Below are 17,039 nucleotides of genomic sequence, written 5' to 3' on the forward strand. Positions count from 1 at the left end.
GACTGGCCCCAGCCAGGCGTCTGGATGGGAACCCGCCAATGTCAGACGCTCGGTGCTCCCACAAGCACAGCAAAGCCGAGGGAGTGGACGGACACAGGAAGGCTGGGATGAGTTTTCTCAGCTCTGCTGTCTACATTTCGGAGGGGCTGCAACGTACAAATACAAATAACACATGAAGCAAGGAGGCCGGCGTTTCTAACAAGCTCAGCTTGGATCTTCGCAGCAATCGCCACAACAGCTGTGAAGTCCGTAGAGATTTTGAAAGGCAAACATTAACACTGGCAAGCAAAGATGATGGCAAATCCAGCTGTAAACTACTGGCTGAGGGTTTTCTTGAGATAGCAAACAGCCTGCTGCAAAGACCTGAATCCTGTCACGTTTGTGGGCTTGGCAAGTGTCCCCACTGCCATTCGTGCCTCTTGGTGCAGCTGGCAGGAGAGAAGCAGGCCAGGGCCATGTAGTTCTTCTTTGCTGGTACAGGCTCTTGATAGGCTCTTTGGCACCACTTGGAAGAGGTGTCCACATCAAGGCTGGATTTCCAGATCAGAGACCCAATTCTGGCTCCACTAACACCTGTGTCATCTGGAGGGGGCTGAGCTCCAGGTCGGGAAGGTCTCAGCTCCAGCAGCTGCAAGCTATACCTGGCGAGGAACCAGTCCATGGGCTTCTTATCTAAGAAGGTGTATTTTAGCTAGCCTGCATCAAACTCGTCCTGCTACCAACAGCAATGTAGTGGCGTGAACGAGGCCCCTGGGAAACCAGCCGTAGTCCTTGGTAGACTTGTCCAGATTGTGGCTGGTTTGTCACAGCTGGGGTTACCTGTTGTCACCTCCAGCACGCCGTTACATCTAGGCTCCGTGCTGGGGAGCACTCCTCCCCTTCCAGCTCCATGGGATCCTGCGGGCTGTTTGTCTATATCTCTGTAATTGGTAGGACTATCTCTGTAATTAATAGAACTATCTCTGACATTAGCAGGGTAATGGCTATTTGTGTATTCTTGTAGCACTTTAACTGGGAAAGTGTTGTACGTAGCTTCAAGGAAGATGGTGTGTGTGTGCTCATGTGCCAAGAGACTTCATGGATAACATAATAGTTATGGACTTTAATGCCCTTCTCTGTAGTTTCACCGACAGAGTGAAAAGCAACATAGAGCGTTTTCCGCGTCAGTGCCCCCAAATCCAAACAGACTCCCTGCCTTCCTCTTGGTTTAAGTTTAGATGCTATGTTTCTTTACAGAGACTCAAGTGACAGAGACTCCAATAAGCAGAATTTCAATGGCTTTCTAAACTTATCCCATAACAGAGCAGGCGTGTTGTATTTTGTAGGGCTCACAGTGTATTAAGACAAAATCAACTGACGGTTCAAAGGAGGCTGGGAACAGAAATTCTTGTTCCATATGTTATACCATTCCTGATGGCAGCTACCGCTTACATTTCTTGCTGTTTACTTTTCAAGTGGTCAGCAACCAGTGTTTGCAGGGAGGGTTTGCCTGGGAGTTATAATATTCCAACTGTGTTGTTCCTTTCAGCAGCTCCCGTCTTTTACTGGTCCAAGGTAATAACCTTCTTCCCATGTTTTCTTTTTTTCTTCACTGCGTCAGATCTACTCTCTTAAATTATGTATATATATGTTTCCCATTAGCCAAAGCCCCCCCTCCCTAGTATTTATGGAAAAGCATAACAATGAAGATATCGACTTCCAGTTTTGAGCCACAAGATTGATATTCCTCCAAAGTAAATACTGGCCTTGGCTGTACCACAGTCAATATTTACCTCGAGTAAAATAAATCTTGCTGACAACCAAAACTTGAAGTCAATATTGGCTTGCTATAATACAGCTGGTATAAATTTATCAGTTTCCTTTATATTACCTGAATGTTTTATGCAAATATTTTCAAGTTAAAGGTAGGCTCTACATTCTTGCGGTTGTAAATGCAACACTGAAACCATCCTCCATTTTCAGTCATCACAAATCTGAGAACTCTCCAAGACAGCTCATGAAAGCTCTCCTATCTCAGAAACAATCTGTGAGTGACTGATTAACTATCTAATCTGTGTACCTACTCTGAGGCCCATTACTCCAGTGCCTAAGAGTCTTTCAAATCCTTAAGAGAGGCAAAGGTTGCAAAGAAAGGGGATATCTTTTGCTAGACCAGGTAAAATGGCTGAGAAAGTGGTTAAACTCAGCACACAAACCTTGGATTTAAAGATATTGACGCTTCCTAAAAAACCTGCATCTTCTTTTTTCAGACTATCAGGTCTACAGCAATATCATTGCTGCTACTACCTCCAAGGAGAGAAACAATTTCTTCCTCCTAATCCATGGGGAAACATTTTAGTACTCGAAACAGGGTCTTTAGAAATTGATTTCCTTTGATAACCAATCTTGGGCAACCATCTCATTTATCTGCCCTGCTGCTTATCCATCTATTGATCAGTCACTCCCCACTCAACAATGTTGAAGCTTGTCGGCCAACATCCACCGCCTTTGACAAATGGCAGATTCAAACTAATGAAGATCCTACAGGTTTTATGCAAAACTGGTGAAGAAGAGGGACCTAGATTAGTCTTCCATTGGCCGTGCCAGAGGAGTTGGTCGGGGTAGTCGGCATGCCCAAGCCTTTGTGCCGCTGCAGCATGAGATTGCCTCCTGTCCACGCGCCAGCCTGTGGGGCACAGGCAGCAGCACCATGGGGCAAACTGGCAGGTAGGGATGTTGGGCCAGTATCAGGATATAGAGCATCACTCCATAGGAAACAAGGTTTGACTAATGCTGCTGACCATGGAAAAGCACCATTTTTTAAATTTTTGTGTGTAACCGAGTACACTGTACCAGCACACACATGGAGAGAAAGTTGAAATGAGGTCGTTTCCTTCATTTGCAGTTCCAAAATGGGTGGGTATCTTCACAGAGCATTTTGAAATTACCATGACCAATGCACCCAGAAGCTTTTCTTTTAGCTGGAGCTATGCTGTTCCATTACAGTGGCTGTTGGAGGCAACTGTGGCCATGAAGTCTGAGTGAAGATCCCTCAGGCAGCTCAACCAGTCTCAAATAGGCTTTGCATATCAGGACAGAAATCATGAGCCGCTTTCCATATTCAGTGAGAAAACAGGAAAAAGAACAGAGAGCTTTCGAATGACTCACTGATGGGCTGGGTTTTTTATGTCCTTGCTGGAGATTTTTCACTTCTAAATATAAATAATGAGTTGCAAGAACTAAAAAATCATTCACCAGATTAAGTCCTGGTGAAGTTTTGTAATTGTTACAGTGCACAGAGTTGCTTTGCTAGATTATTTTTCCTTTGGTTCAGATTACTTGCGCAAAGATGTTGGTGGTCCTCACAAATCCTTAAAAGATATCTGAACACGGCACTCACCACTCCCTGCAGTGCAATTTTGCCTGATTAGCAGTCTCTCTGGGAGGTCAGTGGCTGGAACAGTCTGTGAGTTATATTATAAAAGAAATTAATAAAAATAAATTATAATGCTTAAGGCCAGGGGAAGACCACAGGTGCAAAAAACTGCAGACTCCATAGACTATGTTAGTGCTACATTAAAGCCTAGTTTTCCCCTCGGTAATACCGTAGCCATTCCCAAGGAGAGGGATGCTTTCCACCAGGAAAAGGAAGATCTGATAGGACACTGCTCAGGGCTATTTGCTTGTCATGGCTGCCAAAGATGTAAACCTGGGCACAAGTCAGGGGTTATTTAATGGAAATAATGAAGTTAACGATGCACATGCGAATGCCCTCCATATTTCTATAGGGTGCCTTCCTCGCCGGCCACCTGTTTCCTGAGTAAAGCAGGCTGTGAGGCAGGGTGGACTCTGTAGGTCTCTGCCTCATTAAGCTTCTCCACATTCACGGCGAGTGACCCCGACTCCAAGGCAGACTGCGCTTTGTGACCCACTGGAGCACCAGAAGTGCTTGCTTATCTGCAGAGGGCTGGGTCACCAGCAACTTCATGACATCTCTCCTGAAATTCTAGCTCCTTATCAAATGCTAGATTGCATATATTTTCCCAATTTACCTACCAAAACAACTGGATCTAATGCATGGGTGTGAAGCCTTTATAAACAGCAAAAGTGGTTATGAACAGAAAGCAGGATGTGCATGGTGATATGAGGACGCCAGCTCTGAAGCCTTGCACAGTGACTCTGTAAAACATTTCTTTCCATGGCAGAAAAATTACCCAGTCTTGTTCTGGGCCAGCCAGACAGCCAGCCTGTACCTTCAGTAATTCAAAATATTTTCCTGTTCCCTGAGCTGAAGAGGGTATCACGAGACGGGTAACCCAGGAAGGGGCCCCAGCCTCTAAGAAGAAACAGGGTTGGGGGATGACATAAATGACAATGTCCAAGTACTAATGTGACACTCAAAGAGATGCCCTTTAAAGCTGAGCTGACTCACAGGGAAGTGTTTCAGTGTTTCCAAAACTTAGGACTTGTTTTCCCCACAGAAAGGACAGGAAAACCCCAAACCAAACAGACTTAAGATACTTCAATTCTCCCTGACCCAAGTAAAAACAAAACAAAAGTGTAGACATGTTGGAATTTCCCAGAGGATGGAAACTTTGATTTTTACCTAGCTGCCATCCCACAACGGCAGGGCAGACTGATAGCCACTACTTTGGGCTTTTCCTTAGATACTGGTGGAGCTGTAGAGGAAAGCACAGGCGATACTGACTTGTGCTGAGCCTGACTACAGTTACTGTCAGCAAACCTCTGCTTTCATAAGCTTGTGCCTGGTGAAAGCGAAGCGAACGCAGCCTCAAACCTTCTCCTGTTTCTGGGTGAGCACTCGGCACTCCCCCTTCAATGTGGAAGGTTGGGACCTGCCTCCTCCTGAGCACGGCCGTGTCTCTGCTGGGGCTGGCAGCGGTGATGACGCTGGCATTAGGCACTCCAGCCCTCCCCTTGCCTGGCATGCTCTCAGCCCCCAGCTTTTTTCCTCAGCCTGTGAAACCAGAGAACGTTGAGGGTCACTCTAGACCGGTGGGACAAGGACTATTAATGCCAGAAGAGCACATCCCCAGGGCTTGCCATGTGAAAGAGAAGGATGGGTTTCAGCTCAGGCTGCGGTCGCGACACCAGGGCTTGGTGGGACCCTGGCAGCTCCCACCGGTGGGGCTCCAGCCTGGTGCCTGGGTGGGCTGCATGCTGCCTGCACGATCCGAGGAGGATCTGGTGTGCTCGGCATTTGAAAAGCGCCAGGGATATGGGTAGGAGGATTTCAGTGGAGATCTAAATGAAAAAATAACCCAAGCAAATCAAACGTTGAGTCTAAAACCTGATCCGTGCACAGGTACTTGGTCTCGCCACGTGACTTGGCCTTGCTGTCTGACGCCTGCACTAATAAGCAAATGCCATGACTCAGGTAATTCTCCCTTTCTCTCTCTCTCTCTCTCCAGGTCTCATTTTGTTTTGCAAGCCACGGCATGAGCTAGTTTTAGCCTTGCCATAAAAATCTGACTCACTTCCTAAGGGCAGGCTAAAATAACCTGAGGATTTTTTAAAATGCTGCTTTTACCTTCTTAGCCACAACAGAAAGACATTGGGGATTTCTGAAGAAAAAAAAAGTAATAAAAAAATCGGGTTTGTTAAACACAGATGAGATGTTCTTTCCGGCCCGATTTTCTTTGACTCTATGAGTTGCTCCTTTTCCGAAGAGAAAAATCTGTGCCTCTCCGGTGGCTGGCGTTTGACAATCAGCACTTCTTCTCCTCTCGTTCCTGAGCGGTAAAGCCGGGGTTAGGGGGAGGGAGAGGGCTGAAAGCAAAGCAAAGAATTGTTCAGATTGCCTCGATCCCTCCAGGAAGTGATCTTTCTGCCTTTACCCCAGACACACGCCTCCCAGCTAGCCAGCAGCTCCAACTAATTAGCGCACGTGATGGGAATAGGAAACAAAGTCACAAACAATAGTAGCGTGGGAACCCAGCGTAAACTGCAATTACACAGACCCCCCTCCCCTCCTCCCCCCGCCTGCCCCCCACTCTGCCCTTCTCCAGATAAATAAATAAAGGCATAAATAAATAAATTAGTGCATAAATCGAAAAGAGCTGCCGACAAGACAACAGAGAAGCGTGGGAGGCGGTGCAAACTGTGCTGGGCAGGACGGGAAGATGGGCGTTTGCGGGCCGAGCAAGAGCCAGCTATTATTTTCATTCCATACTTCAAGTATATCGAGGCTGCTTCGCTCTCTTTTGTTCAGCGTTGGGGCACAACAGAAAAATGTGTTTGGGGAATTTCAGCACTTGCCAGGTCATGGGGGAGGTCACTCTGCTTTTGTTGGGAGAGAGGCAGAAGAAGAAAGAGGGCAATCAAATATCCTCCTTGAGACAGCTTACAAGCACATGTCTCATGCTGTCAGGGGCGAGGCTCCAGCGTGACACTTCCAGCTTCTTGTCCTCCTGCCAAGCTGAATGTGCTTGGTATACGTTATATATGTGAGAAGTGGTCACCACTTCCCCGGCCAACCACAGCTTCAAGACTTCTTATAACGGAACTATTGTGCGGGATTAAACGCATTTGCTGTGGTTTAAGCATTAAGAGCGTGTGACTGTTTGCACTTGCTTTAGAGCACCGTCATTAGTACTGACCGTGGAGGTTTTCATACAGAGCTCGGCATCACGGCATCGCAGCGCTTCGACAGACATCGAGAGCCATGTGCTACTGATTTGGTTTCGTAACGAGTAAACAAGGGATTGTGATCGCAGCCACAGCAGTACGAATCAAGAGAGACGCCTGGGTATGCATGGGAAGTTACTGCTACAGCTGTCCTGGCACGCTGCTTTGGTAGCTCCTGTTCCCGTACAACTGAGACTACCTGGAATAAATCTTTCAGATGGGTGCTAATTTGGAAGAAAATGATCTCTCCTGAAGTAATTTTTCTTCTTTAAAAGCAGATGAAATGAAGGTCGCTGTGAGAACTGCAGATCCGCGGAGGGTATCGGTCTGGCACTGCTATACTGGTCAGCTCTGCAGGGTCCACAGGTCTTGACTTGTCTGACACCTGTAGGAATGCTGCAGCTTTAAAGTACCGTGAGCAAGAGTGAAATAAGGCATCTCACAGGAAAATACCCTCAGTGTCAGCAGAGGCCATTGCTATTTTGTTACCGTGCTCTCGTGGCACTTCAAAATTGCCTTGAAGCTCAGAATTAGCTGATATGACCCCTCAGTCTGGATTCAGAAAGCCCTCAGGTCAGATGCTGATACACACTTAGATGATTTCAGAAATAAAAGTTTCCCTAAGAAAAGTAGGTTCAGTATTTAACTTTGTTCTGGCAAAAGCAGAGTGGCACTTCTCTTCCTCTGTCTATTTTTATCCTGGTATTCCACAACGTAATGGAAGACACAACTGATGATAGGATTTGATTTTTGTATCTTCCAATGTCCAAATACTCTCTCTGCCTGGAATAAGGTTTCACATTTGAACCAGTCAAGCTTAGTCTTTATTTTATCTGAAGCAGACAAATCAGGTGACTTTGCCAGGATCTCCGTGATGAAACCTCAGCCAAATTCCCGACTGCTTTGTGGCAACTCCAAATCCCTGGCAGTTTCTCACTCTTGTTGCACATACTAAACGTCCCCTCACAGATCATTTCTCTGTGACTGGGGGTGTCTTGTGTAGTGGCTGTTTCCCCAGGTCTAACTTTTGCTCAGGTGGCTGATCACGGTGGGACAGCAGGTGTCCAGTAAATGCTGTGGCAGAAAGGTGTGAGGTGAAGACAAGTTATCACAGGAGAGAAAGCAAAGAGACTCTTTTCCATAAGTCAGTGCTCACCACGTCAGATAGGTAATATGCCCTGTTCTCATTTAACTTGCCAGTGCAATGCTCATCAAAGCTTTTCATAGCTGGTACCTTCAAAAGCAATAAACTATTAGTTTAATTTGCTTTATTTCAAACCATGCTTACCAAAAGCTCAACTTCCACTTTTATTTTTGCACGATGAAATGTACTTCTAGGAAACTTGTTAGGAAAAATGGTTTTTGATTTGCCAAATAGTCAGTTTTTCCCCTCGAAAGAGCATAGTTTGAAACAACAGTGCTTCCTAGCAAGAACGAATAGCGCACATATGTTTTCCTCAAAGCTGCATCTTACTGGCAAAGAAAACTCCAAGTAGGTCTCTGACTGTAAAGTCTCTGGAGCAGGGACTTCCTCTCCATACATCACTGTATAACACGAAGCGTGGTTTGAACACTGCTTTTAAAACACTGAAGTAGCAAAATTGCCCAGGAAAAATGGCTCATCAGGTTGTTCCTTGATGGACTGCGAGGATTTTGACAGCAGGAAACCAGAGCAAGTTTCTGCATGATTATTCCTCAGTCCAGTTATGAGCAAAGAACTGTAGGAACAGAAGAAAACTATTTTGGTGAACTACAGATGGCTTGGATGAAAAAAGGTCAGCAAAAAGAAAAACACGATTTTACTCTGTGATATCTGGTGCAAACTGTACTGTGTGATGCTGAGGGATGAACACGGCTATAAGTAAACTGCCCAACTGTGGTGAAATTGTCACCTTGGGAGGACGCTGTCTGTAGGTGACACACATCTGCGGCCATCGTCCCTTCTACCATTTGGCAATGCTGATAGAGGCTGTGCTGCCAAAACCATGCTACTGAATTTCTTGTGTGATTTTACATGCAAGGTACACTCTCACACATAGGGACGTTAGGTCATTTTCCTGTGATTAAGAGCAAAGGGGGCTGCAAATCAAACCAGGATTTTCTACACAATGCCACCCCAAGTCAGCCCCCTTTTGCACCTATTATGAAACAGCCATTAATTAACATGACCTGGTGTCATTCCCTGTGCAGGATCTTGGCCTCCTTCAGTGCGCAGGACAGGCTGGGCTTTGGGAATGGAGGAAGGGATGTCTAGTGGAAGAAGCTGCTATCTGCAAGAGCCTTGACTTGGAGGGAGGCTTGCACAGAAAGAGAAAAGGGGCTGGATCAGTTGGGAAGGACAGAAAGTGATAAAACAGCCAGTCTGCCTGTTCCCAGCTCAGGCAGAGGGCTGACTGAATATGAGATAGCTTTGCCTGTCAGCGGCTCGAACGTACACTCATATACTAGCCTTGCACACAGTTATAGCCCAGGTCTGGTTTTGGAGCTGAGCTGAAGCCTAATCAGGTAAACGCGAAGCCTGCCTGCGTTGTGCAGAGACGTCCAGAAGAGAAATCTGTCTGCCCTGCTGCTGTTAATATGCTGACGGTGCTAGTCTTGCTTATTTACAGCTACACACTACTTCCGAAAAACGAGAGCTGAAACCTACGCTGCAGCAGAAGCGCTGCAGCTGAGGCATTCTGCTTACAGTCAGGACTTTGATGTAAAAATTATCCCTGTCCCTGGCCAGCTTGAAGACAGAAACGTCCTGATGACCTGGACATCACGATAGATGCACGTGGGTGTGAACATGCAATGTTTATGTTCTGCGGCGGCGGCTGCTCCAGCACCAAGGTGCACAGCACCTGCACGGCACAACGTGGGGCCAGCACGCTTCGAGAGCACCCAAGTGTAACTTCTGAGCTGGGTATCTGGACCTCAGAGGCGTGCAGACCTGAATTTCGGTGCTCAGCTCCCAAGAAAACACCTTTACAGTCACCGTACTGCTAACAGATCATGCAAGGAGTCTAAAAAACTCTTCTGCCCTTCTCGCCCACTTCTCAAACGCTTCCACTTGATCTGCAGTAGCTCGTTTCGTGCGGTGTCGGTGGCACCCAGCAATCGACATGCTCCGCCAGAAGCCAGCAAAGACGAACAGGAGACGCGGAGCAGCGAGGGCTCGCTTGCAGAGCTGATGCGGCAGCTTGACGCACGCAGGGGGTGGCGGCGGCGGCGGCGGGGCGTTGATGCTTCTGCCTGGCTGCAGCGCGAGTGCCAGAGCCACCGGTTGAATTGGGCATGGTAACCATAGCAACGGCGAGTTTCCAGGACTCGGGGTGACAGGTTGACGGGATTACTCTTCAAAGCACTTGCTCCCTTGGGAGAGGAGACCTAAAGGAAGGGGACGGGAGTTAATTTAGCACACACACTAGAGCAAGGGTCAGCAGTGGCAGGTCTCCGCTGGAGGGAAGCCCGCAGCAGCAATAAACAGCTCCGTTTCAGTGGGACTTTGACTAGCGCAGAAATCGCCGTAGGAGGCATTCAACGAAGAAAAATGGGAGGGGGGGTGGAGTGCGCGCGCACACAAAAAGTGACACCGCTCCCTTCTAAGGGACAGTCACAAGCGATAGTTCCTGCAGGGCTCAAACCCGAGCCTCTTGCTTGGCCGTGACGGCTTTACCCTGTCCTGTCATTCCAGCTAGATGAGGCTGTGGAGCCTGCATCCCGAAACGTGGAGCTGTGCCAGACCTGGAAGCGATGGGGAAGCGGGGCGGGGAGGCAAGCGTGCCGGTGTGTGGGATAGGAAGGGGTGTGGGATGAAAGGTCTGCATGGTGGGGTCACTGAGGCATGGGCATGGCTGTAGTAAGAGGTGGGCATGAAGAAGGCAAGAATCATAGAATCATTAAGGCTGGAAAAGACCTCTGAGATCATAAAGTCCAACCGCCAGCCCATCACCACCATGACTGCTAAACCATGTCCCAAAGTGCCACATCTACACGTTTTTTGAATGCCTCCAGGGATAGTGACTCCAATGCTTCCCAGAGGGTGTCTGTGCCGCAGTGCGAAGCAGGGTGAAAGGAGGAATCGTGGCCATGTAGGGGAGAAGCCACAAGGCTGTCATCTCCTAAGGTTCATTGCCACATTGCTGTGAAGGTATCAACTGGGTCTGAAATCAAGCTCTTTTCAGAAGTGCCTTCTTCTTTTGCACTGTCATTTTAATTTCCATGGGCTTTGGCGAGCAAAGGGTTGCTCTCCCGTCTGCTCCTCTGAGGAGAGAAGTGAATGACAGCGCTGTCTCAACGTGTTGGTAATTTCTGGCTAATAAAACTTTGCTTTGGGCCACAGTTAACAATTAGACCAACGCTGAGGATTGGGCCCTGCCCAGTACCAGGAAAGCACAAGAGTAATTTAAAGCTGGTTTTGCTGGCTGTTCCTCCTAGTGCTGGACGCCAACATCGAAACCACACTCGGCCAAACGTTGCTTATCTTCCCACGGCAGCTGATGGACAACTGCAATTGCTCACACTGAGGCCCAGCTACACTCTACCCACCCGTTCCTGTACATCATCCGGAGAAGTCAGAGTCTACACAAGCTCCAAAACCATCTTTGGAGTCGTCCCAGCCCCAGCGGTCCAAGGAGCTAAGGATGGGCGTCAGCTCCACGATCTGACTGCCGGGAACCTGGGTGGCCAGACCTCTACTCGCAAGCAATGAATGCCTAACGCCAAGTAACTTCTTTTACAAAGTGTTTTTTTCACCATGGTATGAAGAAGACATATACATGCCTGGATGGGAGAAGTCAGAAGTGTAGTCTGCAGGCCAAAAAGGCACAAATGTTACTGTGCCTTCCACTTGACCTGGCTCTTGGTCCTCTAAAAGCAAGCGGTGCAGGCGGAGACATCTTACAACAGAAATATAGAGAGGCTGGAAGGGTGGATGTAATAGAAGTGCTGGCTCAGCCTTAATTTTAGCACTGCAGAAAGTGATGCGAGGCTGGAGCACCTCTCCTACGAGGACAGGCTGAGAGAGCTGGGGCTGTTCAGCCTGGAGAAGAGAAGGCTGCGGGGAGATCTTATAGCAGCCTTCGAGTACCTGAAGGGGCCTACAGGAAGGATGGAGAGGGAATTTTTACAAGGGTGTGTAGTGGTAGGACAAGGGGGAACGGCTCTAAACTAAAAGAGGGCAGATTTAGATTAGATATTAGGAAGAAATTCTTCACCATGAGGGTGGTGAAACACTGGCACAGGTTGCCCAGAGAAGCTGTGGCTGCCCCCTCCCTGGCAGTGTTCAAGGCCAGGTTGGATGGGGCTCTGAGCAACCTGGTCTGGTGGAAGGTGTCCCTGCTCATGGCAGGGGGGTTGGAACCAGATGATCTTTAAGGTCCCTTCCAACACAAAACATGCTACGATTTATGAAAAATGTAATGTGGGAACAGAATATTTCTGTCGTCTTCTGTTAGGCACTTGGAGGTGGCTGCAGGGCTGTCTTCTCAGCTGCAGCTCTTTCACTGCCGCTGGCCTGGCCCTTGCTCCCATTCGCTCCCATTCGCTCCCATTTGCTCCCATTTGCTCCCATTTGCCAGACGCTTTGCAGAAAGCCAGGCCACTGCCTGAGCCCTGGAGCAGCTCGGCGCCAGCAGCTCGTGTCTGAACCCGCGGGAGACTGAAAGCAGCGCTGCCAGGTCTGGGAACGGGGACACCCGGGTTCACCGGCTCTCTGCTGTCACGCCGCGCACGCCCCTGACCCGCCGACCGAGAAATCCGAACGAATCAACCCAGGAAAGGAGCCGTGGCTGAAGGGCTTCATGTAAATGAGGGTTTGATTACCCTGAGCCCACCCTGGCCCCAGCCGCCGGCCGCGGCGGCCCGGGACAACCCGGCGCCCCGCGCTTCCCCCGCCCCGCCCCGCCCCGCCGCCAGCCCGGGGGCGGGGCCCCGCGGCCGCCCGGCCGGCAATTGGCTGAGGCCGGCGAGCAGGCGGCCAATGGGGGCGGGTCGGGGGGCCGCGCGTGGCGGTGCTGGGCGGCGGGCGGCGGCGGGCGCGCTCTGCCTGGTTGCCTCCTTGCCCGTCCGCCCGCCCGCCGCCTCCCCGCAGCCCGCCCGGTTACCCGCCCGGTTACCCGCCCGCCCGCGGCGGCTAGAGGCGAGGCGTGGGAACGCCATGGGGGAGACGGGCGCCGGGCGAGGCGCGGGTCGCGCGCTGGGCGCCCTCCTCCCGCGCGCCGCCCGCCGCCCGCCCCCCGAAGGCCGCCCGCGCCCCGCCGTTGCCGCCGCCGCCGTGAAGCGGGCGCACCCCGAGTACAGCTCGTCCGACAGCGAGGAGCTGGACGAGGCCGTCGAGGTGGAGAAGGAGAGCGCGGACGAGAACGGGTGAGCGCCGGCGGGGGGTGGGGCGCCGCGAGGGCGGCCCGGGGGGGCGCTTCCCTCCCCTCGGCCCCAACCCGGGGCGGCGGTGCCCGCGGTCACCCGTGTCCCCGCTGCTCCCCGCAGGAACCTGAGCTCGGCCGCGGGCTCCGCGTCCCCTTCGACCAGCTCGCAGATCCTGGCCAGGAAGCGGCGCCGAGGGGTGAGTGCCCGCCGGCCGGCCCCCGCGGCCCCCCTCAGCCCGGCCCGTCCGCCCCTGACCCCCCCCTCCCCGCTCTCTGCCCCCAGATCATCGAGAAGCGCCGACGCGACCGCATCAACAACAGCCTGTCCGAGCTGAGGAGGCTGGTGCCCAGCGCCTTCGAGAAGCAGGTAGCGCCCAGGGAACCCCCGCCCTGCCTCCCCCCCTCCTCCCCCGGCTCCCCGGCAGAAGGGTCGCCCCGCTTTGACGTCTCGGGGTCTGCCTGAAAAGCCTCCCGCTTCTCCTTCCCCCCCCAGGGATCCGCCAAGCTGGAGAAAGCAGAGATCCTGCAGATGACGGTCGATCATCTGAAGATGCTGCACACGGCGGGAGGGAAAGGTAAAGCAGTCCGGTGCCCGGCAGCTCAGCAGAGGGGCTGTGTCCGGCTGGGAGAAACCGCGTGGAAAGTCTCTTGGGTTTCGTCAGGAATCTGGGGACTTTCTTCTCAACTTCGAGCAGATCTGCGGCGTCGCTGGCGCCGAAGCTTTTCGCAGCGCGAGGTCCGGGCTGTTTGAGGGGGGAGCGATCGCTGGTCCCTCCAGCGGTGTCAGCGCTGCGAAGCGAATCGGCTTTCGGCAGCGCGGAAACTGTCACAGAGTTTTTTGTTGTCGGCAGATGTTTGCTTCCCTCTTAACTTTCTGAAAGTTCAGAACAAAAACTAGAAATGAGTAGTGAAGTAGTAAAAATGGTGAAATGTGCTTTTAGGAAGAAAGCGTGTTGCCTGTAGAAGTCCCCTCTGATAAGTCAGAGCTTGTGTTTCTAGTGAATTTCGCTGCACTGTGGTTTCGCTTGCACTGGGGAGACATGGAAAGAACAAAAGTACTTTCCTCGAGTGGCAGTGTGCAACTTCAGTTTAAAAATGTGAAGTCTGTGACTGGGCTTGGGACTTGCAGCATCATAGCACAGATATAAAAGCAAAGCTTGTTAGACAAAACAAGAAAAAAAAAAAGAGCTTGGCAGCTAAACTGCGGTTGGGAATACTAACCACATCCAAGTGAAGTATGCTTATAGGGGAGGGTGGGGCGGGGAGGCTGCATGTAGACAATGAGCAGAAAACAGGATCTTAAGACGCTGTTCTTTGCTCTTTTCTCTTAGGTTATTTTGATGCTCATGCTTTGGCTATGGACTATCGGAGTCTAGGGTTTCGAGAGTGCCTGGCTGAAGTTGCTCGATACCTTAGTATTATAGAGGGTCTGGATGCCTCCGATCCTCTGCGAGTTCGACTCGTGTCTCATCTCAACAACTACGCCTCTCAGCGGGAAGCAGCAAGTAGTGCGCACACTGGCATCGGACACATTCCTTGGGGCAGTGCCTTTGGACATCACCCTCACATCTCTCACGCGTTGCTGCTGGCTCAAAACGGGCACGGTAATACCAGTACTACAGCATCTTCCGCAGAACCGCATCACCAGACCAGAGTTGCCGCCCCACACGCTGAAACATCCTCACTCAGAGTGCCCCCAAATGGCAGCGTTGGACCGGTGCTGCCCGTGGTCACACCTACTACCAAACTGTCTCCCCCTCTCCTCTCGTCCGTGGCATCTCTGTCTGCATTCCCCTTCTCGTTTGGCTCCTTCCATCTGCTGTCCCCCAACGTGCTGAGCCCGTCTGCACCAACGCAGTCAGCAACCCTTGGCAAACCGTACAGACCCTGGGGGACTGAGATTGGAGCCTTCTAAGAACTAACCCTTTAGTAAGGGTGGGGACACCTGCAAACCTAGCTGAGCTGGGTTATGCCACGCTTAAAGTTGAAGTTCTTAATAACTGGGACAAAGGTACAGCTTCACCTTAACTAAGTTTGTCTAGAAACTGTCTCTTTGGATTTTTCTTTTTGTTTTCTACATTTTTGTATTAGCAATGTTTTTTTTAATAGTTGCTGAAGTTGTCCAAAAATAAAAATACAGTAGTGGTTGTTAACACTTGTGTCAGATCCATGCTGAGCATTTAAATCACTTTTGTAAAGAGTTTCTTTCAAATGTTTCACTTTTCCTGAGTACGTCAGACCACCTTTTTATGAAGAGGTATCGCCTATCATTGTTAGCAGTGGCCTAGTTTAGTTATTAATTTTTCCGAGACCACTCTTCTGAGCATTAACAAGCTGTGGTTTTGTTTGTATTTTGACACTGAGGTGTTCCATAAAGAATTACTCCTTTTGTAAACTACATTTGAGTCTTACATTTCTGAACAAAGCGTTGACAGATCAGATGGGCCAGCTCAACCAGCTTTATCTGGGAGCCCGACTCCTGTTTCCCCGGCAGCGGTGTGGTGTATCTGGTGGTCTTACCCTAGTCCCCAGTGGACGTTTACTCACATCACAGAGCCACGACGCTATTTCTTCCGGCGAAAGGAGCGCTGCCTAACTCTGGAGCTAACTCTGGAGCGGGGAGGGTGCGAAAGCCAAACTACACACCATACTGGTGATGGGTTCTGTTGCTGGGGAGGTGAAGGGGAAAAAAAAGTTGTCACCTGCAGTAGTCTTCCAGCTGGAGCCGGTGATGTGCGTACTGGTTTCGTACCTCCAGTTTCTGCTTTGAATTACAGTGGAGCAATTTTTCTGTTGCAGCTTATGCTCAGGTAACTGAGATCAAACTCCTTCCCTCTGTGAGCTTGAAGTTTGCACCTGAAACGAGCGATGCCGGCATTTAAATAGCCAATGGAATGGTACAGTGGGACCCTGTTCAGCGCACAGCCTCCTTGCTTAACAGATGTGTCCTAACTGGTTGAGTTTTCAATGGCATTTTTCAGTGCCACTCCTCATGTTGTAAGGGCTCTGCTGCGTTCTCGTGTGCATGAGAGTGTGTGTGTCCATGTGTGTTTCGACCGATTGCCTGAGAATCTTAATCTGAACAGGTTTATCTAGTGAGTTCCACTGGACAGGGTTTGACTGCCCTTGTATTTGTGTTGTGGCTAAATAAAGGAGAAAGAACAAGTATTTTAAACGATGTGTTTGACGTATCAGCGGAGAATTATGTGCCTCTGGGTATCATGGGAGATGTCGAACAATTGCTGCTTAGTCATGCTGTGGGCATTTGTATTTACTTTTTTCTTAAATATTATGGCATACTTAGCTACCCTGGCTGAGTACATAAAGAACCGTGATGCCTCAGAATAACGGTGGAGGGAGTGAAAATTGAGGATACGTTTTGTGTATCGCTTCTACGTGCCTGGTAGTGTGTGGGTAGACAGCGAGGAGACCAGGGTTACTGCTAAAGCAGAGGTTAAAGCTGCACTGCCCCTGAATATTCTTACTGATTTGTATTAATATTAAAAAGTGATCATCTTTACAAATGCAGAGGTCCTTTCCTATCTAACTCGTGAAATCTTTATCTGTCCTGTAGCTCTGTAACAAAGTTTCGTACCTAACGGTCTGGTTTAGCTCACGTTCAGTGCGTGAGGGCAGCATCTACCCAAGGCCTCTGACTGACCCTGTATTTGTTGCCAAGTGATACTATTCGTGTCTTAGGCTTGTTCTCAAAGTGACCACCTGACGGGCTTACACGTCGATGCAAGGTTTTCTCCAGGCGCGGTCTGTCCTACCTGCAGGTCTCTACCAGCAAAAACATCAACGGCTTCTCCTGGAAGCAGCTCTCTTCTTTCCCGGGCGTTTGAATTCATGGTGCGCTTGTGTTGGTAAATGGAGTACCCTTGTCTGGATTTAGCTCCGCCAGAACAGCAGAAAGAGCTCGGCCCCGTGGGAGACGAGGGCTTTGTTGAAAGAGGGGCTCTCGGGCCAATTAAGGAGTGGCATTGATGAGAGGCTTTCTCTGAAGAGGGATTGCCGTGAGGCTGGAAAGAGTGGGAGGGCATTCAAGTGCGTAACCTTGTTTTA

At 50.1% G+C, this 17,039-nt stretch overlaps 1 protein-coding gene across 1 annotated transcript; it reads left to right on the top strand.

Annotated features, from left to right (window-relative positions):
• Window positions 1–12,766: 12,766 nt before the first annotated feature.
• On the top strand, window positions 12,767–16,291 carry HEY1 (hes related family bHLH transcription factor with YRPW motif 1). Its single transcript, XM_075415241.1, has 5 exons — window positions 12,767–12,975; window positions 13,096–13,171; window positions 13,258–13,341; window positions 13,468–13,549; window positions 14,306–16,291. The coding sequence occupies exons 1-5, from the start codon at window positions 12,767–12,769 to the stop codon at window positions 14,887–14,889; spliced, it is 1,035 nt and encodes a 344-aa protein (XP_075271356.1). The 3' UTR covers window positions 14,890–16,291.
• The last annotated feature ends 748 nt before the right edge of the window (window positions 16,292–17,039 follow it).

This window comes from Opisthocomus hoazin, chromosome 3 (genome assembly GCF_030867145.1).
Source record: "Opisthocomus hoazin isolate bOpiHoa1 chromosome 3, bOpiHoa1.hap1, whole genome shotgun sequence".
Lineage (NCBI taxonomy): Eukaryota > Metazoa > Chordata > Aves > Opisthocomiformes > Opisthocomidae > Opisthocomus > Opisthocomus hoazin.